This window comes from Alternaria infectoria, assembly GCF_024043175.1.
Source record: "Alternaria infectoria strain BMP 0036 chromosome Unknown scaffold_5, whole genome shotgun sequence".
Lineage (NCBI taxonomy): Eukaryota > Fungi > Ascomycota > Dothideomycetes > Pleosporales > Pleosporaceae > Alternaria > Alternaria infectoria.
The window spans coordinates 92,660-114,357 of NW_026250694.1; the positions used below are offsets into that span (position 1 = coordinate 92,660).

Consider the following 21,698-nt stretch of genomic DNA (forward strand, 5'->3'; position numbering starts at 1 on the left):
CACCGACGTGGAAAGCGACATCATGACTCGTGAGAACACGTGGTGACTAGAGACTCCGAGGAAGTGACTAGATAGCACGGCTACAAGTTGAAAACCTTATAGCGATAGCAAGAGGATCGTCGTGGAAGTAAACCATTCCGCAAGACTATACTCTTAGCTTCAGAGTGGTTTTGCGATGTGGTTCTAGAATGGGCCGAGCCGCTTCACCTGCTAAGACAACAGCTAGCTCGCGAGATTTTCCAGGCTGCATCATCGGCTTGAGCTTGTGGCGTCAGGAGGCGAAGCTCGTGAGGTCGTCAAACTTTGAATAGCTTCTTTTTTCCAGATTTTCAGCTTGGGAGGTTTAGGGATCTGCGCACCTAGAGTATGCAGATCGTGCAACGTCGGTGTGGTGGCAAGATCTACCTCGGCAATGGACGCAAGCGGGTGTTCATCTGTACCCACATGTACTCAGAATTCAATCGACTTGAATGTGCCACAGCCATCAGAACTTCATAGAGCTCATCTACAGCACGCACAGCATAATATTGGCAGGCACAGTCCGGGTGTCGGCATGAGATCTGCATAGTCACGTGGGGCAGCTGAAAATGGCGCAAGAAGATTGCCGTAGCGTGGTGATAATCGTGCCGATCGGCGGGTAGAGGCAGAATGCGAGATCAACCCACCGCCCATGCTAGTCATCGTACCATTGAGGCGAATTGCATGAAGTGACTCGGTGGCGTAGAACAACCTAGATTGTGATGACTTCACCAGGGAGCGAGGGGGATAGCTTGTCAAGCACGATGAATGGAGCGTCAGTGTGGTGATGTCAGTGAGGTGTGAGTGGGCGCGAAGCATCCAGCCGCAATCCAGTGCGGGATCAAAGCAATGTGATGGGCACAGTGGTGTTTACATCTACGCATGCTGTGCATGGGCAGATAACCGTTCATTCGTAAACATCGACTTCGTGGAGCAACGCCCGTGTCGTAGGTATATACATAGCAAGAAAAGCAGAATCCGGGGAATTGATGCAATTGCATGATAATGACAGCCATGAGCGGAATACATGTCCAGATGGAGGCTGGAAGATCCATGGCAGGAATTGGTTCCGCATCCCGCAGAGCAAAGATCCAGTCGTGTGAGGAGAATGAGAAACGAAACCCAATTTCCCAATTAACGTACATAAGATCAAAAACAAAGAAAATCCGGGTAGTAAATGCTCCTGTGGGCTGCTCCGCCAGGCTGGGGGAGGTATGGGTCCATGGCTTAAGTCCCAGGGAAACAAATCTGTCCGGATGCTTTTGGTAATGGCAAACTCCCTACGGTACCCAGAGGGTAGAAGATGGATCCATTAAAACATTAGAGTGGCCAGACTCCAGAGCACCATCCAGTAGCTTGGAAAGAAGGGGTATCTCCGGGTTCGGTATATCGACGCAGGAACAAGGACAAGGCCGTCAATGGAGATGGACTCTATCTTGTACTGTACCTAGAGGTGCCAGACTGTGGATTGCGTGACGATTGAGGTTGTTGCGACAAGGGATATTCTGAGGGAGAGATGTTAGTTGTGGAGTCGCGCAACGACTGCAATGACTTACGACGACCGTCAGAGGCAATGTAGTAGCCAGGAGCGGCTGCTGTGGCACTAATGGGGCTTAGCGATAGACCAAATAGGGTTCGTCATAGTAACCAAAATACCTTGGAGTAGCGTACTGGGTCGCTTGGGTGGCCGGCTGGCGTCCATAGGGGTCTGGGGTCTGCGCTGGGTAAGAGGAATAAGCAGACTGCGCAGGGTAATCCCGTCCGCTGGGCTGTTGGTAAGATGAGTACGGGTCCGCTGGCTGGGTCCTGGGAGCAGCAGAGACGGAGGAGGCCTGGTATCCTGGATGCGAACTTCCATACGCGGATGTGGGAGTCGTGGTATAATGGGGATCACTGCTACCATAGCCTGAAGACGCATACGTTGTCGCTCTAGACGACGTTGACGACTGGCGAGGTGGCTGGTCATAGGGATCCGCCGCCGACTTGGGCGCACCGTGTTCATACGGTTTTGTCGGACCCCAATGCTGACGAGCAGCATGTGTACGAGAGTCTTGGTAAGCGACTAATGAAGCGTTAGAGCCCCCAGATACCTTAGTAGTGCGCACTTGAGGACTATGGCTACCTCCACGTCCGACGTCGCCAGGCTGGCGCTCCTGTTGCCAGCGCTGAGAGTCCATCTTCAAGTCCTGAATCATTTGCTGGGGGTTCGTTAGCGAAGTGCGCGAGCACCGTCCGACGGCTCAACCTACCGAAGTGAGAGTGCGGTACGCGGTTATCCAGTAGCCTGGCTGGCCCTGTAAGAGAGTTAGTTTTCCGTCGTACTGGCATCAAGGAGACATGTGCGGACCTGGTACTCTCCGGTGCCTGTGCCGGGCCTGACAAGCGCATCTGGGCCCAGGTAGCGCTGGATGTCGGCGGTGATGACTTCTCTCGCGATGCCATCGCCTGGCACAAACCACTGATTTGCGCGCGACATGGTTATTGAGAGGCGTGTGGGAAGGTTACGAAAAGAAAGATGACAGTGATGTCAGTCCTGGAATGGGGGCCAAGCTATGGGAGCTAAGATGGAGGGGCTCTAGGCAACCAAGATACGGGCAAAAGCAGTCCTGGGAGTCCGAGGGCTGAGGTGTCCAGAAAGAGTCCAGGAGAGAGGTGTTCAGAGATGCAGGACGCAGAAGCGGGGTTTTGACCAATATACCGGCACCTTGGGGGGTCTGGCCTGTGACAAGAGTGGACCTTGACGGCGTGGCTGGATGCAGCTTCCTGGTGGGGGCGGTCACAGCAGGTACTCGGAAGTAGAGGGAACTAAGATCCAAGCACTATGCGCACTCTGGCAGACAATGCGCAGCGTACGGGCGACGGGAAGAGTACTTTACTGAGTGCTCAAAGAGTCGAGGAGCCGCAACTGAAGAATGGCTTGCAGCGGGAGCGGGGGGTGATTGGCCGATGGGGTGATGGCGGTGATGCAGGTCAAGCGGTTGGGCAGCACGCTGAGAGCAGGCTTGTGACACTGGTTTGGCGGCGTTGATGCAGGCTGGTTCTGTCGAGATGCGATCGATGGGAGAGCAGCAGAAGGGAAGAGAAAAGAAGACGAAAAGAGCGGCGTACCGTCGGCAGCCGAACTAATTATTCGAATGGGCCAGCAGTCTCCATAGCTCGAGCGTCTGGTGCGCATTCGACGGTGTGGAGACGGACCTGGGCAGCCCTCAGGTGGCGTCGCTTGGGCAGCAACTGCGAGGGTGCCCGAGACCAGCCTGACCCTTCTGAGCCCTAGCGACGGTGATGCAAACGGGCATCGTCGCTTGTCAGCAGGCACTTGTTTCTTTACCGCGCGCGCTGCTAGCCGTGATTGGGCAAATTAAAGCCATTTGCGCTGCTCGACGAGCCCTTCAAGGTTTGCCGGCGTGTGGAGAGGCTTTCGGGGCTAGCCGCTGGTGTTTTTACAGACATTTCTTACCTGTCCGCCGGTGAGCCCTGCATCATCACCCCCAACAACAACCAAGGCCACGCCCTGGTCGCTCGCTTCGGCCATCTGTGACGTTGTGCGCCCAGCGTCGGTCGGTCCAGAGAGCTTCACCGACTCGCTGCCGCCGCTCCAACATGCCACTCTCTCGGGCGCCGCCACTTCATCAGCGGCCGAGCCCAGCACGACGATCTGTCGATACATCACGGCGCTCTCTGCTTCTTGACAGCATCGTGGCCTCCGCGGCCAAAACGGAGTGCAAGCCTATCCTCGAGCGTGCAGAGCCTTCAAGCACGGGCTGCCAGTAGGAACACTTCCCTCTACCGCACACTAGGGCTCCATCTCCTCGTGCTTCCTCGTCGTGGCTGGTTCTCATTAGTCCAAATTCCAGACCTACCGCTCCAGCGCAATCTTCGTCAGGCACCCATCAGGTCCAGCAGCTCCGCCAGCACAGCACGTGTTTTCGTGTCACCACATGTATGCTGCGACGCTCAATGATGCGCATCTCTTGATTGCACGCAGCCTGCCGTGCTGCCCAAGCCAGCACCCTCCCGATTCTGCAATGGCCACCGTGATGGAACTCTATATCTTCACTACTGGTAGTCGTCTCTGTCATTTCCACTTGTTCCTGTCAGATCAAACTTTAAAGTCGTCGGCTTCTGTTCTCGTGGTCGAGAACTTCAGACGAAAAGAGCAGGAGCATCGGCATAGGCGCCAGCCCGACATCCAGCCATCACAGCATTTCCGTGCTACGACATGCAGCCCGTGGTCATTGCGCCTCGAGCCACTTTCTCAATGAGTTTCATCTGAATTCCTTCCGCTTAATTGACATTGTTATGGTGGAACAGGGTACCCACCGCTTTCTTTCTTCTCCGTTGCATCCCCATCCGCCGGTGTCAGGGTACCCGACCCACCAGTTGAACTCCATCCAAACCTCGCACGGCATGTCCCTCATCTACCTCATCGTCCCCAACATCCCAACATAGACAGTGCATCCCAGTCCGGCCATCTCGGACCCAAGGATGCGCTCTTCCGCTGCTTGGCCGCGCAGTCGACCGTCACCTTGGGCGCTGATGCTTCCGCTGTTGTCACGAGCGGCCCGAATACTCCCGGCAACTGCGTTCGAAGATATAAGCGCGTGGGGGTAATCGTATGTACCTCTCTTGATGCATTGCATCTCAGTGTACCTGATAATCTGCATGTATTGCGTTAATGATGCGCGATAGACATAGCAGAGACCAAGTAGTATAGTGCCAGTAGTATCATATCAATACCAAGTCAACGTACATCACAATCACGAGTTCACGCGATTCCCGCGACACATCTAGGATACCTTCTCCGGTCGCGACGATCTCACTCTGTTCAGCTGACCGCTTACGAATATCTTTAGGCTCATGATTCATCCGACCGCTATAATACTCTGCCTGATACTCTGCCGTGCGTGATATTGGGCACTGATGAATTGACCAAGCAACGGTGTCCTCTTCAACTCCGGGTTCGCATTCTTCCATCTCCTCCCGAGATGATGGATCACGTCCATTATCCTCCAGTGAAGGCTTGCGGAGGAGTACCGTATCATCATCGAGATAATCAATCCCGCCAGCAATTGGACATTGCCTGTCGAGCTGAGGTATTCACGACGCGTAATCGGGCTTCACGTAGAGACGAGGTTGGGGATTTCTGTTGGGCGTGAAGAATCATCATGGTCTAGTCTAATGTGCTATCTGAAATTGTAATCGTATCTCTCGTCTCGAGGGCAACTGCCGACGTCGTATCCAAGTCCGCAGATTTGGTAAACAAATCGTATCCCGCGGCGGGAGGTTACATGTCCTTCGTCGCTCGCAGCTCGCAGCTCGTAGAAAGAAGCAAAAGGTCAAGGGGGGTATCTGGGGGTATAAACAGTCCATCTCGCTGAAACGACTGGCCGGAGCCTAAACAAAACGCCGTCGTAGATGCTGTGTCCCAGCACATCTTTTTCGGAAAAGTGGGAATGGGTATTTTGGTCCGGGTATGCAATTTCGTGAAGCAATGAAAGAAAGGAAAAGCATTAAAGTAAACGCCGTCGTGACGCTGCTGGAAAGTTCAACTTGGTCGTAAGTGGCTGTCGAAACGTGATCCTCGCACAATGTCGTAGATGTCATTAGACTGATGGTGGACGGCGAGCGGTGAGACGCGTTAGGTAGATCGTCGAGGTTCGTCGAAGGTGCGGTTCTTTCATACCAAGTGCCAGTTGTGTCCAGCAAGCTCAGTAATGAGGCTCGACGGGGATACCAGCCAAGTCCTCGAGGAGCGAGATGGCCGCAGACATGCGTCGCGCAATTTGTTCGGACACCCACGAACCGCCAATGTCCATACCGATGGGAATGACGCCGAAGAGGTGGCGACCATTGCCGTAAGCTCCACTGCGAGTAGCCACGTTTCCGTAGCCACCACCGAAACCGACACCGTTCGCGTTCTTCCACGCAGCTAGCTCGGCCTCTTGAACGAGTGCGTAAAGCGCCACAAGGATCGCGACCAACCAGGGGATCCATCCCATGAATCCAATCTTCTTGGACGAAGGTGCGACTGGGCGCTGATATTCGGGCTGGTGAAGGGCCTGCTCGACGGGTTTGACTTCGTGGGTGACCATGACGGGGGTGATGCGGTTGGCAGGCTTGGCGATGGCAACCTCGGTGTTAGGTTCGACGGGCGTCGTCTCGAGAGCTGCCTGAGGAAGAACTTGGCTCGTGAGCGCAGGTGCGTCGGTCTGCACGGAGAAATCGGTGGTGGTTGCGGGTGCGTCAGTTTGGGTAGAAAGCTCGGCGGTGGAGTTCTGACGCGCAACTGGACTGGTACTGACAGATCCAGTTGGGCTCAGCGCGAGTGTAGGAACGGCGGGCTCTCTTGGCGCAAAGTTGGCGATCTCGTCTCCAAAAAGTGTCGAGGCAACAGACACAGGACTGTGGGGTGAAACGCTCGTAATCTCTTCCTCGTACATGGCGAAACGCGCCTCAGCAGGCACCACAGGCGCATAGCGGGCTACGTCGTGTACACCGTACAAGGAAAGTCCAGCGCGAGCGGCGTCGACGGGCTCAGTGCTAGCGATGTTCTGCACGTCCTGGAAGGAGAGCGCAGGGCGCACGAGTTCAATGGGCTCGGTGCTGGTGATGTTCTGCGGGCTGAGGGCCAAAGGCGAACCAGCAGGCTCTATAGGCGTATAGCTGAAGACACGGCGCACGTCGTCGAGGGAGTACGGAACGCGAGTGGGTTCGATGGGCGCGGTGCTGATGGCAGTTGGCGTGCTGGTAGTCAAGACCGCACCAATAGGCTGCTCCGGGGCGTAGTTGAAGATGTCGCGCACGTTGTAGAAGGAGAGCGGAATGCGCGCTGGCTCGGCGGGTGGGCTGCTGGCGGCTTCGCGCACCTCAAGCGTTTGTGTAGGCGACCTCGCGGTCTCGGGCTCGGTGCTGGCAGCTTCGCGGACATCGACAGTTTGTATGGGCGATTTCGCAGCTTCGGGCTCGGTGCTGGCGGCCTGGTGAACGGGGCTGGTTGACAGCGATGTTGGCGATGGGTCGCGCGGTTCGACGCTGGCGGCTACGTGGATCTCGGAGGCAGACGATGGCACATAAGGCTCGTAGTCGCTGGCATCGGCTGCGATCCAATCATCGTCGTTGATCCCGGAGTTCTCGAGCTCTGCTTCAAGAGTACCCTCCATGCTGCCGATGTGGCGGTCATCGTCGACTGGCGAAGCAGCGGCGGCTCGAGCCTTCTCATCGAGTTCATGGCGGTTGCGCTCAATCTCCTTCTGCAACAGCGACTCGAGGTGGCTGATGCGCTCGTCCTTGACTTCGACGACCCGTAGAATGCGCTCATGCTCGGCGTTGGCCTCAGCGATGTCGCCCTGGAGGTTGTTCTTCTCCTCAAAGTTGATGTGCTCTTCGAGTGTCTCCTTCAGCTCGGCGATAGTTTCCATTCCTTCCTGCCATTGCGCCGTTAGATCCTTGAACTGCAAGTTCAAGTCTTCGAGCTCCACTTTGTACTCGTCGCGGTCGGCGAGGGCGGCTCTGACATTTTGTTGCGCTTGCTGGACGTCGGCGTGGAGGTTCTCGATCTGCTTGCGGGCCTCGCTGAGGGCGGTCTCGTTCTTCTGGAGCTCTTGGGCAAGTTTTGCGTTGCGCGTCTCGAGGGTGTGGATCTTCTCCTGCTCTTGCGCAAGCAGCGAAGTGCTTTGATCGAGCTGGAAACTGGTGTCTTCGCGCCGGCGTCGTAGGTCGGCGAGGTCGTTGTTGGACTTTGCGAGTGATTCCTTGAGTCGCTCGTGCTGCGACTCAAGATTGCCGTATCGGTCGTATTCGCGGTCAAGTGACTCCTTGTATTCGTCGCGGTCTCGCCTGATCTGCTCCACAGATTCTTCCTGCCCCGACATGTTGTGGTCGCTCTCCTCCTCCGCCAGTCGCGACAAATCCTTCTCTTTAAGCGTGGGTACTTGCTTTGTTGTCGCAAATGCCAAGACACCGCTTCCGGAGTTAGCGCCCTTGTCCCCAGCCCCCGGCCCCGGGAAGACATCCAAGCTCAAGCTCATTTTGGCGCCAGCGCCAGTTGGTCCCTGAGCGGGGGGTAGGGGCTTGGAGGGAGGGAAAAAGTGGAAAGGGAAGTAGTCGCTTTCCTTGCCGAACTCCATCTTCTCGCCGTCCATTTTGAAGGTAGTTGTTTGTTTGAATTGTGAGTATGAAGATGTAGTTGTGATTAGGGTTTGAAGAAAAAGCAAGAGATGGAAGCAGAGCCTCAGGACGAAAGATATATGGCGACTGCCAATCCAGTTCTATTGTTCAATAGCTGGCACGAATTCAGCTTCCTGCTATTGTATCTGGCTATTGTGCCTTGGGAAGAGCAGCTCCAGTATAGTGAAGGTGAAGACGACTTGCGTTCACCCACAATATGGGTGCGGACTACATTGAGTAACACAGTCAATCTTGAACGGACTGCAGCGAGATGTCGCCTCCCGGCTTATACTTCAAGTTTGATTCTAAACACCTCAGCGACAAGGTAGCCTCCCGGCTTGTTATTCAATTTTCATTCTACCAACCTCAACCACCTAGTCGTCGGTAAACACTATCTTCTTCCCCACGAACAGCGAGCATGGCTGCGTTGTATCCATCCAGTCGTCGCTCTTAATCTTCTTCTTCGTCAGTCGCCGCCATTTCTCAATATCATATCTCGCCATCGGACAGACTGGATCCCTGTCGTGATGTCTTTCCTCACACTTCCAACACTTCGGGGGTCGCCTAGCATGCTTGCCCGGCCCCTTCACTTTGACCACTGTTCCCCTTGTTCGTCTCGGAACGTCAACCATTTCCTGGGTAGGCGCTTTGTGCAGTTTCAGTGGCGCCGAGAACTGCCACTTGAGCGACTTCTCCAGATCTTTCTTCCATAGCTTTCCCACATATTCCATATCCGTGTGTAAGAAATGCGACACACAACAGAAGTCAGCAATGCATCGATGTAGCATCGTGATGCAGTCGCTTTCGAACTGCGACATGGGTATACCCATTGCTGTCTCTCGTCGTTGTTTCAGCTTTTGCGCCTTCTCTTTGGTCAGAGCTGCCGCCAAAGCTCCCTTGTTCTCTGTGTACTCAACCATGCGTCTTAGCTCCGTCATGCCGAACGCTTCGTAGATGATCTGTTGGCGAATCTCGGAAGGCAGGCCGAGAAAACTGGCTTTTGGATACGAATGTCGAAATCGGCCTGTCGGAGCCATGATCCAGGGATAGATCCATAGTCTTACAGCGCGTTCGCGTGCGATCTGTTTCCTTGCTCCTTTCCGCAGAGTCCGACATTCGATTGTGTTGGCGATGTTGTAACCTTTCTGGTTAAGCTCGCGTCGACGTTTGAGTCTTGCCTTTTCGCGGTGATTCTTTCTTTTTGACATGGTGCAACAGTGTGTCTACGATGTGAGACTGGTCGCCTGAGGTAGTTGTAGATGGTGCGCGCCTTGTATTTCGGCGGCAAAGCGAGACGGCTTCCGAGGGGGTTCTTGTCAGGCCAAAAGCTGTGAGGGTGTTGTGAGGTTGGACTCTGTGGTATCGATTCGTGATCATCAAACGATCCCTGGATGCAGGTGCGTGGACCCTGTGCTAACCGCAGGCGGTAGCGAGGCTCGACCCTTGCGCTATGCGTCACAGTGACTCACAAGCATGTCAAAAAAGATAAATTATTAAAGACGTCCTATTCTCCATTTATCTCTCGTCGGAGGTGAGACACTAGTAACAACAAACGGTACCGAGTGGGGTACCCGAAGCCTACGCGACATGTCTCCCGACATCCAACAGATTCCCATCATCAGGCCCAGTGAACTTCTTCCTTCCAGTCATGATCCAAAATATCAAGCTGATGAACATAACCACTCCTGTCGCTGCAGAAGTGTAGTTCATATTCTCGCTCGTCACAGGCGTGACACTAGGTAGGTTGGACACAACACAGATGAATCCCAGATACAAGAACCCGATAATGTTGAGAACAATGCCCCAGCGACCGAGTGAGTACGGGCCTTCCAGTCGAGTCTTCTTACCGGAGAAGTGGGCGAGAATGCGGGAGAGTAGAGGCATAAGATACGACAGGTAGAATCCTTGTGTAGCGATGGCGATGATGGTATTGAAGCCGGTCGTGGTACCAAAGTAGATGGAGTTGAAAGCCATCTGGACGACGGCTGTCAATATAATGGCGTATACCGGCACCGATCTTGTCGAGATCCTGCTTAGTACATTGGAGAAAGGGAGTCCGTTGTCTCTTGCAAAGGCGTATACGGCTCTTGAACCCTCAGCCATGAGCGAATTGGCGCATACCGTGGCAATGATAGCGATCATAGATGCTAATGTAGATGTTCCGGCCACACTGTTCGTGCTATTGAATATGATGGCAATGACAGGTACTCCTGTCGCGGTAGCACCCGTCTCCTCGAGATCGCCAATGCAAAAGCACAATGCGACTAGCCAGACGAATCCAGTGAAGAAGCCAATGTAAACCGACATGACTATCGCGCGGGGAGCTTGTTTCCGGGCATTCTTGATCTCTTCGGTCATGTGTGAAGGTGCGTCGTAACAGCACATTCCGAACGCTGATTGAAGTAGCCCCAGGCATGTAGCATATGGCGCGTTCCATCCGGTGAAATTCTCGAAGTCGCTGAATACGTAGCTCGCCGATTGCTTGTGATCGTTGGTGACCAGAATGGTGATGAGACAGACGACGAAGGAAGTGAGATTCCAGATGAAGATCGCTTTCGAAAGCTTGTTAAGGATGTGTGGCAGGTAGATGTTAGATGCCGCTGCAATGAATGTGATGAGATAGGCGATGAGTACTGTGTGCCATCGCTCTATCGTGAAGCCATAATTGAGCTGGGCGGTACCGAGAATGAAGTTCGTAGCGACGAAGTTGTTGACTGCGCCCATGCATATGATTCCGATCAGCATGAACCTGTTCATGTTAGGAAGTTATTGAGAAGTCATCTTGAAAATACACACCATCCACAGAGATAACTCATCGAGCGAGCCCAGCGTGTCGGTGCCAGGATAGCCACCCAAGAATACTGCCCACCTGCAACAGGGTACCTTAGAGACGGTCAGCTCAGCCATATAGTCAGACACAGGTGTACATACGCGCTACACATCTCAGCCATTGAGTACGCAACAGCAAGTGTAACAAGGCAGACACACAGCCAGCCCCAGATCATGACTGGCGGCCCACCCGATTCAACACCAATGATGAGTACACCAGAGAGTGCGGTCCATGAAGTCACAATACTGAACGAGAAGCCGACCATCCCAAGTAGACCAAAGCTGCGCTTGAGCTCTGTGCATGCAATCAGTACAAGTTCGCGATTATGGCTTTGTAAACTTACCTTGGGTATATCCCAGCTGCGCCAGCACGTCATCGTCGCTGTTGGCCTCCTCCACGATCTTCTTCTCTTCTGGGCTGTGCGCCATCTCTACCATCTCGATGATCACAAAACCGACAGAAAGAAGGTCAAGAGACAACTGTGAACATGCGAACAGCCCGGAAGCGACTGTTCAAGTGTTACCTGACCGCATACATATACCTGTCCGGGTATCGCGCAAACCCGTTTCTCGCAGCCATTGAACGACATGGCGCCGTCAACGGCCGAACCCTGCGTCATCCAGATAACGAGCATCTGCCCCAGGTTGTGCTTCCATTTCGGGAAGCCGCCAAGCATCTCGTACATGTCTTATCGCGCATCAAGCGTGTGGAGTGGATTGGTCGAGATAGGGAGCGGAAGCGGCATGAGGAGCAACCGGGGTGCTGGTAGAAGTGGGGTACAGTAGATGAGATAAGTTGGCTGCTATGCGATATGTGTGCGGCTGAGAATATCCATCGGCCTTTTGCCGTCGAGTTAAATTCTTCGCTATCGGATTGCAAACATGTGTACAAAGGAAGTATTGCGATGATGTTGTGGTTTGAGAATTGAAGCAGTTGCGGAAGGAGTGGAGATGCATAGGTACCTGCCGATCCCGATAACCGGCTATCACAACGCGACGCGATAGGATCACTCAAGACAATACAAGAAATACACGAACGTAACAGACTGCCGCTCGGAGATGCGATTGTAAGTAGCTTTGACGACGCGATGTATGCACAAATGGATAACGACATGCCCACCATCTCAGCCCCTCATGGTCATCATCGTACCTGCATCACATCATCACGGCATCCATTCGTTTCTGCTATACACTCAGTGCAAAAGTTCACCACCAAGAGACAATGGCATCTCAAATCCCCACGACAACACCATATGCCTGGCCACATAACTCAACTCTATATCCCACCACAACCGCCCTCGTCATCATTGACATGCAACGCGACTTCCTCTCCCCGGGCGGCTACCTCTCCTCCCAAGGCTATTCTCTAGCCCGTTTCAAGCCACTGATTCCCCGCATCGCATCCTTACTGTCCACATTCCGCCGCGCAGGCTTCCCCGTCGTACACACACGGGAAGGTCACGATTCCTCACTCGCAACAGTGAGCAGTCGAGAAACCCATCGGAGTCGGGTCAACGGCGCAGAAATAGGAAGTCAGGGTCCGTTGGGGCGTCTTTTGATCCGTGGTGAGGAGGGGCATGAGATTATTGAAGAGTTGAGGCCGACGAAAGGAGAGCTGGTTATTGATAAGCCTGGACGAGGGGCGTTTGCGCATACAGAACTTGACATGATGTTGAGAGCGAAGGGGGTGAAGAATTTGGTGGTTTGTGGGGTTACGGCGGATGCGTGTGTGAGTAGTACGGTGCGGGAGGCAAGTGACAGGGGGTTTGATGTGCTGGTTGTGGAGGATGGCGTGGAGAGTGTTAGTGAAGAGTTGAAGAAGTGGAGCTTAGAGAGCATTAGGGTTGAGGGAGGGTTGTTTGGGGTGACGGGATGCTGCAAAGAGGTGGAGGAGGCAGTAAGAAGCTGGATCCAGAATGGGGATGACAGTTGAAGTAAGTAGGCTGCACTGAACGAGACACTTGGACAGTGTACAGAAGCTCAAACAGTATATTTTGCCTTTACTTCACCTCGAGAGAATTTTTGCTGCGCGTATCAACACCGCCTCAAGGTACCTTTACTTTGCCCTGCGCGTCTAATATGTAACTAGCTCTTGCTCACACAGCGCGTTATATCCACCATGCTCATCTCTACATCTTCACAACAACATTGCGTCAAAATCCCAACAAGTACACTCACGACACACTCAGGTATTCCCTCCCCACCTCAGTGCCCACTTCAGCTCTTCAACACTGACGAATCTCAGCTACAGCGCACCCACCCAACATGGCCTTCATCCCCTCCGAGCATGCCTTTCCCAAAAGAGTCAACGCAGTGGAACGCTCCGTCGACACCTCCGCCGCCGAGACCACCTTCTGGGAAGACATCCGAGACGACCTACAGCCCTGCACCCACTTCAACCTCAACCGAGACCTTTCTGTACGCGAAGGTTTCGGCTACGAAGTACGCCAATATTACAAGAGTCCATCTGGAGATGTCGAGATGTTCCCCGGTACCCAGGGCGTGATTGTGGGAGTGCCTCCGCGGGATTGTGGTCATGCTAGAGGCTATGCAAAGATCCATGTTCCTGAACTCGATCAGGTCAAGGTCGTGCCGACGGTTATTCTTCGAACTGGCAATGTTCACATTGAGAATCGCAAGTTGTACAGCGAGATCGTTAGCCGCCAGGGTATACTTGCTCCCAAGAGTGGACAGACATTTGAACAGCTTGACGCTGTGACTCAAGCATACCTTTCGGCTCTGGATGCGCTCAAGGTGAAACAGTGTTAGTGGGGTTGACGAGACGGCGGTCGAAGGATGCTAAGGTTCAAGAAAACTCTTCCTGGGCCAGATGCTCTGAAGAAAAGCAGGCGATTAGCTGTGCTCGAGGCAAGGGTTGCACGGCATGAGTCAACTTCACAGAACAAAACAATTGGACAGCAAGGTGCATGAATATGTATGCATTGACTGAAGTAGCCAAATGAAGATCGAAGCTTCATATTGATCATTTCCAAACCACCCATGAACATAACGCCGTGAAGACCGATAGCCGTGACCAGATCATATCCATAAACAATGTGTGACCATACGGACAGTCCCCAACCAAGAGGCCGCAAGAAGCGGTCGATGCCGGGCGCCGATGTGTCGTGACGAGAAGAGATATTTAACCACCGAAACCGTAGAGGGTACGGCCCTGGCGCTTGAGGGCGTAGACAACGTCGAGGGAGGTGACGGTCTTGCGCTTGGCGTGCTCGGTGTAGGTGACGGCGTCACGAATAACGCTCTCGAGGAAAGTCTTGAGGACACCACGGGTCTCTTCGTAGATCACTGCGGTCATGTTAGGACTTGTCTGGCATGGCGACGGGGTTGAGAATACTTACTGGCTGAAATACGCTTGACACCACCACGGCGCGCGAGACGGCGGATAGCGGGCTTGGTGATACCCTGGATGTTGTCACGAAGAATCTTGCGGTGACGCTTGGCGCCACCCTTTCCAAGACCCTTGCCACCTTTGCCGCCTGCAGAGGTATGTTAGCATGTTGTCTTGTGGTAATGATAGATGCGGCCACGGCATGGTGGTTGTGTATGAGTGTCGTGATGCGCGGTGCATTAGTGGGGCGACGCGTTGAGCCTCAACACCAAGCGCGCCTCACCGCCATGTGCAGCAGCGGCAACAGCAACGACAACGTCGATGCGCGGGTAATGGAAGAGGAACAAAGATGTACTTACGTCCAGTCATGTTGTTGGAAGGTTAGTGGAGATGAAGGTGATGGGTATTGGTATATTACGCGCGTTGGTGCAGCGTAAATGGCGAGGATGAAGATGAAAGCTGGGGGTTGCGAAAAGAGAAGAAAGAAAAGACTCCAAAGACGCGGGTGGGCCGGTTATATAGACGAGGGCGGCGGGCGCGGGTGCCTCCAGATCACACCTGGGCACAGAGTGGCGCTAGGCCCGGTCGGGGCGAGTCAGAACATGAAATCAAAGGCCTTGCGCCTTCACATCTGGGGGAAAATCAAAAGCGTGGAAAGCAGCACTTCCAATTCCCACTGCGCTTGCAGGCGCGCCGGGCTGCTGATGCTGGTGTCGGCGAAATGGCCCGTGCGGGAACTTCAATCGCGGCCTGCCGACGCGACTGGAACACCAACGTCGGATTGCGATGATCGCTCTGCATGTGGCTACAACGTGCTGCACTCTCTCCAAACTTATCGGAAGACGACTGAATATGCAAAGAACCTCTTGCAATATCGAACAATGTTTTGCGCGTCTTGTATCACATACGGCACGCCTTCTTCACCCCTCCACGACGCGTTCACGCTGTGCACACACTCCACCAACCACCGCAACAAGCAACTAGCAAAGACGCGTTCAATTCCAGAGAAGGTTCCTCTCATTATCCTGTCTACTCTTGTCTCTTAAAGTTTATACATCATGTTTCTCGTCCACTTTCCAGAAACATCTACTCGAAGCTTTCACTGCCATGTTACATACTCTCCAGCTCTTTCAACATGTTCACACTTCCATGACCAAGATTTGCTTATATCATACCCTTACTTGCTGCTTTCTGAGAAGATACAGATGGAAACATGGCGTCACATCGGTCGCAACCTATCGTTGAGAGGTCGTGTCCCACTCTTTAGATATACTTGCTGGTTATTCACGCGCATGCCTACCAATGCAAACGTATGAGTCACGTAATCCGTATCGTTGCCTGGAGTTGCTTTACCCGGCTGCCGTCTAAAGTCCTTAGTGGTCATGTTGGGACGAACCATGTGGCACAGGATGTGTCTACCTGCGCTGGGTCTCCACATTGCGCACCTCAGCATTGCATGCTTGTCTGCATCGAGAGGGATATCGCGGTGGAGCAGCCACGAGAGGGTGATCTCGGGCTGAACCGTCAGCAATAGATCAAACAGGGCTTGCACCTCAAAGGCATACTTCAATACCGTCGATGTGAACTAAAACAAATTCATTGCGAGAGCTAGCTAATCAACACGGACTATAAACGAGGGGCATGCTACAAACTATCCATCTAATCAGAAGCGTGACATGACCATATCCACTCGCCACTTGTACCGTCTTCCAGGCCTAGAGTAAGCTTTACTTTGTCTCATCGGTCTTCTTGACAGCAGCCTCCTCATCGGCAGCCTCCTCGTAGACAGGAGGAGCATCGTATGCGGGAAGCTCGGCGTACTCCTCCTTCTCTCCGCGCTCCTCCGCCTCTTCCACATCCTCCTCGTCCAGAGCAATCGGCTGGTAGCGCTGACCACGGACCTTCGCAACGGTAATAGCGATGAGACATCCGAGAGCCATGCCGACAAGGTATGTAAGTGTACCAGCGAAGATACCGATGAGGATAGGGACGAAGATGGTGAAGAAGGCGCGACGAGCCATCTTGGCGAAGCCGTGGTGACGGTGTTGACCCATGTGGTGAGGGTGGTGTTGCGGGTGAGCCTTGCCAGGGCGGAAGCGGTGCGGGGGCTTTCCAGCCATGCCCTCATGCTCCATGGGGTTGTTGGGACGGGCACCGGCGTGGGGTCGCTTGTGGCAGCCGGGCCTAGGCTTGCGCATGTCCTTGATCTGCTCGATGCGGTCGGCCATGATGTTCTTCCACTTGCAGTAAAGCGGCCACTCATTGCACTCCTTGTCTGATGGTGTGGCCGGGCTACGCTCAGCCTCGTTGAAGGATGCGATCATGAGGCGACCCTCCGAGTTCTTCAGAACGTTGATCTGGAGCGCAGGAGGATTGACAGTGGTGCCTTCGACCGAGGTGATTTGGAAGGTCATCGGAAGGAGCTCGGTGCCCTCCTCTGAGATAGTCTCTGCGCCGTCGTAGCGGAACTCATAGCCGGTGATTTGCAGACGTAGACCCTCTTTTGTAGATGGGTCCACTTGTGTGAGAGTGTAAGGCTGGGGAGGGAAGCCGAACGATGGCGGGTATAGTTGGGCGTTGTCGAGGTTTAAAGCGTCGCCATGGGGTCCGACGTCAAAGTCCAGGCGCTGTTGGCTGTTAGCATGCAAGGCTGTGAGGCATATAGCCGACTACGTACGAAGGCACTCCCAACATCAGACTTCCACTTGAGATCTTTTCCATCCAAGGTCGCAACGGCGCATCCAGGGCACTCCAGCGCGACGGATCGCTGGCTGGGGTTGATGGCGAGAGACTCAAAAGCGTGGTCGTCTCCGAGGTCTTCCACGTTCGTCATGGTCGAAGGGATGAGCACGGCGCTGGCGGCCAGCGCCAAATGGGCGAAAACACCCAACTTGCTAGGAGACATCGTGGGTTGTATTCAGGATAATTCAAAGGTTGAAAGGCGAAGAGGTGTTGCAGAACGAAAGTATCAAGGAGAATGAGGGAGGCAGTGCCTCAGCCGTGCATTACGATTGCCGCCGCGTCATCTGTCACGTGAAGGGCCGGACCCTGAAGTTTAGCTGTCAACATGTCGCACGCGTGAAACATTCGTCGAACCAAGCAAAGCAAGCAGTGAACCTAGCGACAAGGCAAAGTATACTTAGGCTTCGAAGTATTGATGTAACATCCTACTGCGCGATGTGTCGGTGGCTTCTGGTATGCCCGGGTGACTGCTTCCTGGGCGCTTACCGGAGCTTCCCCGACGGTCGTTTGTCTGACATCGTCGGAGACCAACGCACAGACCCGACTTTCGTCTGTAGTTTCTAGCCACTCCTTCAGTCTGTCAAATCAATACAGATGGGCTTGAGACTCGCAGCGATGCGCGTAAGCGCTGGCAACGTGAGCCCCTCAGCTGAGCTCACTAGGCAGCATAAGCCTAGCTCAATCATCGCAACTTCATAAGACAACACTTCACCTCGTTGTCAGATCCATCTTCAAACTTTCAGTTCCGCAAAACATCATGCGACTTATTGACGCTACCACACTTGAGCTACGGCTCTTCATGGATGAGTCTCTGATACCGCCATATGCCATCCTATCACACACGTGGGGCGAGGACGAAGTCACTCTACAGCAGTTTACGAACCATTCACTGCGGGACGATGCCACTTTCAGAAACAGCCGCGGTTACTGGAAGATTCTGAAAGCCTGTCAGCAAGCCCTGAGCGACCGTTTGACGTTAGTATGGGTGGACACTTGCTGCATCGACAAGACGTCTTCTGCAGAGCTGAGCGAAGCAATCAACAGTATGTTCCGGTGGTATGAACAAGCGGCGGAGTGTTACGCCTATCTCGATGATATCAATGTGGGCTCCGAAGCCTGGGCTGACAGCCTCATGTCCAATGACGATAAAGAACAGCTTGCCAGGTCGCGTTGGTTCACTCGAGGATGGACCTTACAAGAATTACTAGCTCCAAAGGAGATACGGTTCTACGGAACAGAATGGAGACATTTTGGCAGGAAGAGCTCGTTGTGTGTCGAACTGGGGCGCATCACTGGTATCAACGCAGACGTGCTTTCAGGTAAAAGCGACATGAAGGACGAGAGTATCGCAAAGCGAATGAGCTGGATGGCCGGGCGCAATACGACACGAATAGAAGACATGGCATATTCCCTGATGGGCATTTTCGACATCAACATGGAGCAAATGTATGGTGAAGGGAAAAAGGCTTTTGTTCGGCTTCAGGAAGGCATCATGAGGTTTATCGCAGATCAAAGCCTATTCGCATGGGAAGAACCCCTTCCACACTCTCCTGGAACGCCCACCTCGGTATTTGCGAGTCACCCAAGGCAATTCGCCACTTCGAGCGGGATAATCAACCGCAGATTCGACGACGAATTTAGGCTGCCAGAGGACTATTTGTGTACAAACCGCGGCGTCAAGATCAAACTCCGCATCCGAAAACCGACTGGTTCCTGGGGCGGACTAGCACGTAGCGAAGAAGATTTCCTGGCCGTGCTCGATTGCCGCTACGAAGACCCGAAATTTGAGAACTGCTGGCCTGCCATCACAATCAGACCGCTCAAAGGGCCCAAAGGACAGTACATTCGTGTTGAAGGCCCAGCAATCCTTCCTGTTGTTTTTGGCGATGTCAGCGACGCCCAGAAGCAAATGGGCGTTATATCTGTTGGCGATATAGACGACGGAGAATGGGTTTATCTTCGGGCAAAGGTTCCTGGCTGGGCTGCCCACTGAACTTCCAAGCAAATTGCAAACTGTTGAATCTCGGATACGAGGAAGCTACATTGGATATATAACGATGCAGGTTACGTTCTAAGCGGCACATTTAGCTCGTCGATGACGACATGATTTAAACTAACTAATGAGCAATATGACCAACGCCAGAAAATGCTCAACGCTACATGGTATCTCTCGCTTCCCAAATGTCCCAAGATGAACTTACATCAACAACACAGACCCCGAACAATATCAACATCCCAAACGCCATGCTAATCATACAATCATGAACCCCAGAACCTTCTATGCTCACATCCGACTAACCTGCACCGGCACTCCCGGATGCATATTAAGCAAATACTGTGGACCAGGCATCGTCCCACCGCCATAATGCGTGCGACTCGTATTCCTCACATGCTGCTGCTGCCTCTGTCCATCAGCACCAAACTCCCTACTATCATTCTGCTCCGCACTGTGCCCATACGGCATACTGTTCTCCTCCATCTTGCCCAGCATGACCATCTCATCGCTGTCCTCGCCCGCTCCGCGGTTTTGTCGCCTCTCGGCGCGGGAATATGCGGATCCGCGTTTTCGGATGCATGACTGGATGATGAAGATGAAGAGGAAGACGGCGATGGATATGGCGGTGTAGATGAGGACTATCGGCCGGGTTTGGCCTGAGAGGTGGAGTCCAAGGCCGCCGGTTAGGATGAGTAGGACGAGGGAGGCTGAAGCGAGGGGCGTGTGGAGAGCTTTTTGGAGGCGCGGGAGGTATGGTTTCAGGGATGGGAGGACGCTGGTCAGGAGGAGGGGTAGGAGGGATATGAAGGCGATGATCTGGTGCGGAGTGTTGAATGCTTTCGACTGGGTACGCGTTAGTATGGGGGTGGTGACGTGGGCAAAGGGTAACTTACGCGATTATACTGCGCACTGGTGACTCCTCCCAATACATAACTGACAAGCAGGAAGATCATGATGAGTACGCTGAAGACGACGTGTATCTTGATGTTCTTGAAGAAGGCCACGAGCAGCACGTTGAGTGGCCAGAGTAGGAAGAGCGCTAGACATCCTATGACTGCGTGTGCGAGGTTCGCTCGGTCGTGGTCTCGGGTCATGTCGCCCACCATGCTTACACCGTTGAGTGCGTTGCTCTTTGCTGGCACGCCGCCTAGCCCGGTAGCGGTCGCCATGTCCATGGTGAAGTGACCGTAGCGGATGTGGCGTTTGAGGTTCGCGGAGGGAGAGTCGGATTGCAGGTTCTGTCCATGGCCAAAAGCGTAAATCATCGGGTGTGCTGTCGCTTCGGTGTCAATGAAGGAGCGGCAGTTGCCACATCGCGCTCTCAAGATGAGCATGTCGTCGTCGACTCTGGTTCCTGGAAGGACGGTAATGGAGACGGAGGAGTTGTAGGTTGGTTCTGAGGCTTTGGACCCGATGCGTGTGGATATCGTTACATCTGGTACCTGTTAGCATGTGTCTTGCAATTAGACTTTATGTGAATGAGTAAACATACTATCACTCTTGTCGTTGGGGTACATGATGAACATCAGACTCCCTTCCATCTTCTCTCCAAACCCAACGCCGACCCATGAGTACGCCGGGCTGGCGTAGTAGATGAACACATCATCTGAGTCGTCCGCGATGTTGAGAGAGAATTGTGTTTCTGTCCGATCAAGGTAGAAGGTCGATGCGGTAGTGACGTTCGTTGTTGTGTTTTGGCATGATATGAGCGCTGGGAACACTGCGCAACAAGTTAGCAACGTGCATGGAAAGACAAGCAATCGTATATAGTTCGAACTACTAGAGATGACTTACAAGCCAGCAGCGCAAGTACCACACCCACTCTCTGCCGTACGTGTATCATGGAAAACATATTTCAGTACCAAATAGCACCCAAAAGCGCGCGCAATAATCAACCGAGCTCTTCAGTTTCAAGGCAATCAAATGGAAAAGAACGGGAAGAAAGAGCGAACAGCAAAGCAATACCCAATTAATCCCCTCAAAAGTAAAGTACCACAGCATAAACAAGCCCTAAACCCAACGCCTCCCCCATCGGGGACCTTATACTTTGCATACAAACCTACTCCTACACGCCAAACCCCATGCCTGCCAACACGCCGCACATGAAACAACCACAAACCCGACCCCACCAACCGCTCGTCCAACCACTCGCCTTGCCGCAACGCCAGCTCAAGAATGTCTTATCTTGGAACAAAGTCGCCTATGACGAGGGCAGCCACTCAGCAGCGCGACGAGCTGGAAATTGAGCTCGTGTGGAGCGGGCGCTTAGGGGACGGACAGGGTTTCGAGCGTGTTCGCCGCGTCGTGTAACAGGCGTGGAAGCGCCCGTACAAGACAGGGGGGACGTGCCAAGCGGGGTAAGCGGCGCCCGTGGGCGTCGTCTGTATTTTTAGCCTTGCAGCGCGAGCGCGCTGTATATAGTACACTTCGGGGAGAAAGGGACAGCGTAATTGGAAATATGTATATGATGTAACGTTGTGTTCGATCGTGTGAGTGATCGCGATTGCGATGGAAAAGGCAAGGGCTTGAATGAACTTGTGGTCTGATCGTGTGTGCACCCTTGCTTTTGCGGCATGCACACAGCCATCACTAAAAGCA

At 53.6% G+C, this 21,698-nt stretch overlaps 8 protein-coding genes across 8 annotated transcripts; 2 read left to right on the top strand and 6 right to left on the bottom strand.

The window, feature by feature from the left end:
* Positions 1-1,631: 1,631 nt before the first annotated feature.
* On the bottom strand, positions 1,632-2,494 carry J4E92_003729 (uncharacterized protein; the record flags this gene model as incomplete). The annotated part of the gene is made up of 4 exons (XM_051495125.1): positions 1,632-2,080; positions 2,141-2,216; positions 2,268-2,312; positions 2,366-2,494. 4 exons carry the CDS (start codon positions 2,492-2,494, stop codon positions 1,632-1,634), a joined length of 699 nt encoding a protein of 232 aa, XP_051354144.1.
* Positions 2,495-5,726: 3,232 nt separating this feature from the next.
* J4E92_003730 (uncharacterized protein) lies at positions 5,727-8,159 on the bottom strand (the record flags this gene model as incomplete). Its single annotated transcript, XM_051495126.1, has 1 exon — positions 5,727-8,159. The coding sequence occupies one exon, from the start codon at positions 8,157-8,159 to the stop codon at positions 5,727-5,729; it is 2,433 nt and encodes an 810-aa protein (XP_051354145.1).
* A 1,603-nt stretch (positions 8,160-9,762) lies between these two features.
* J4E92_003731 (uncharacterized protein) lies at positions 9,763-11,451 on the bottom strand (the record flags this gene model as incomplete). Its single annotated transcript, XM_051495127.1, has 4 exons — positions 9,763-10,933; positions 10,981-11,067; positions 11,116-11,308; positions 11,358-11,451. 4 exons carry the CDS (start codon positions 11,449-11,451, stop codon positions 9,763-9,765), a joined length of 1,545 nt encoding a protein of 514 aa, XP_051354146.1.
* Positions 11,452-13,132: 1,681 nt separating this feature from the next.
* On the top strand, positions 13,133-13,782 carry J4E92_003732 (uncharacterized protein; the record flags this gene model as incomplete). Its single annotated transcript, XM_051495128.1, has 2 exons — positions 13,133-13,202; positions 13,259-13,782. 2 exons carry the CDS (start codon positions 13,133-13,135, stop codon positions 13,780-13,782), a joined length of 594 nt encoding a protein of 197 aa, XP_051354147.1.
* Positions 13,783-14,155: 373 nt separating this feature from the next.
* Positions 14,156-14,731, bottom strand: J4E92_003733 (uncharacterized protein; the record flags this gene model as incomplete). Its single annotated transcript, XM_051495129.1, has 3 exons — positions 14,156-14,319; positions 14,373-14,510; positions 14,722-14,731. The coding sequence occupies 3 exons, from the start codon at positions 14,729-14,731 to the stop codon at positions 14,156-14,158; spliced, it is 312 nt and encodes a 103-aa protein (XP_051354148.1).
* A 1,358-nt stretch (positions 14,732-16,089) lies between these two features.
* Positions 16,090-17,267, bottom strand: J4E92_003734 (uncharacterized protein; the record flags this gene model as incomplete). Its single annotated transcript, XM_051495130.1, has 2 exons — positions 16,090-16,989; positions 17,040-17,267. The coding sequence occupies 2 exons, from the start codon at positions 17,265-17,267 to the stop codon at positions 16,090-16,092; spliced, it is 1,128 nt and encodes a 375-aa protein (XP_051354149.1).
* Positions 17,268-17,861: 594 nt separating this feature from the next.
* Positions 17,862-19,097, top strand: J4E92_003735 (uncharacterized protein; the record flags this gene model as incomplete). Its single annotated transcript, XM_051495131.1, has 1 exon — positions 17,862-19,097. The coding sequence occupies one exon, from the start codon at positions 17,862-17,864 to the stop codon at positions 19,095-19,097; it is 1,236 nt and encodes a 411-aa protein (XP_051354150.1).
* Positions 19,098-19,388: 291 nt separating this feature from the next.
* Positions 19,389-20,943, bottom strand: J4E92_003736 (uncharacterized protein; the record flags this gene model as incomplete). Its single annotated transcript, XM_051495132.1, has 4 exons — positions 19,389-19,943; positions 19,994-20,535; positions 20,593-20,811; positions 20,895-20,943. The coding sequence occupies 4 exons, from the start codon at positions 20,941-20,943 to the stop codon at positions 19,389-19,391; spliced, it is 1,365 nt and encodes a 454-aa protein (XP_051354151.1).
* Positions 20,944-21,698: the final 755 nt, after the last annotated feature.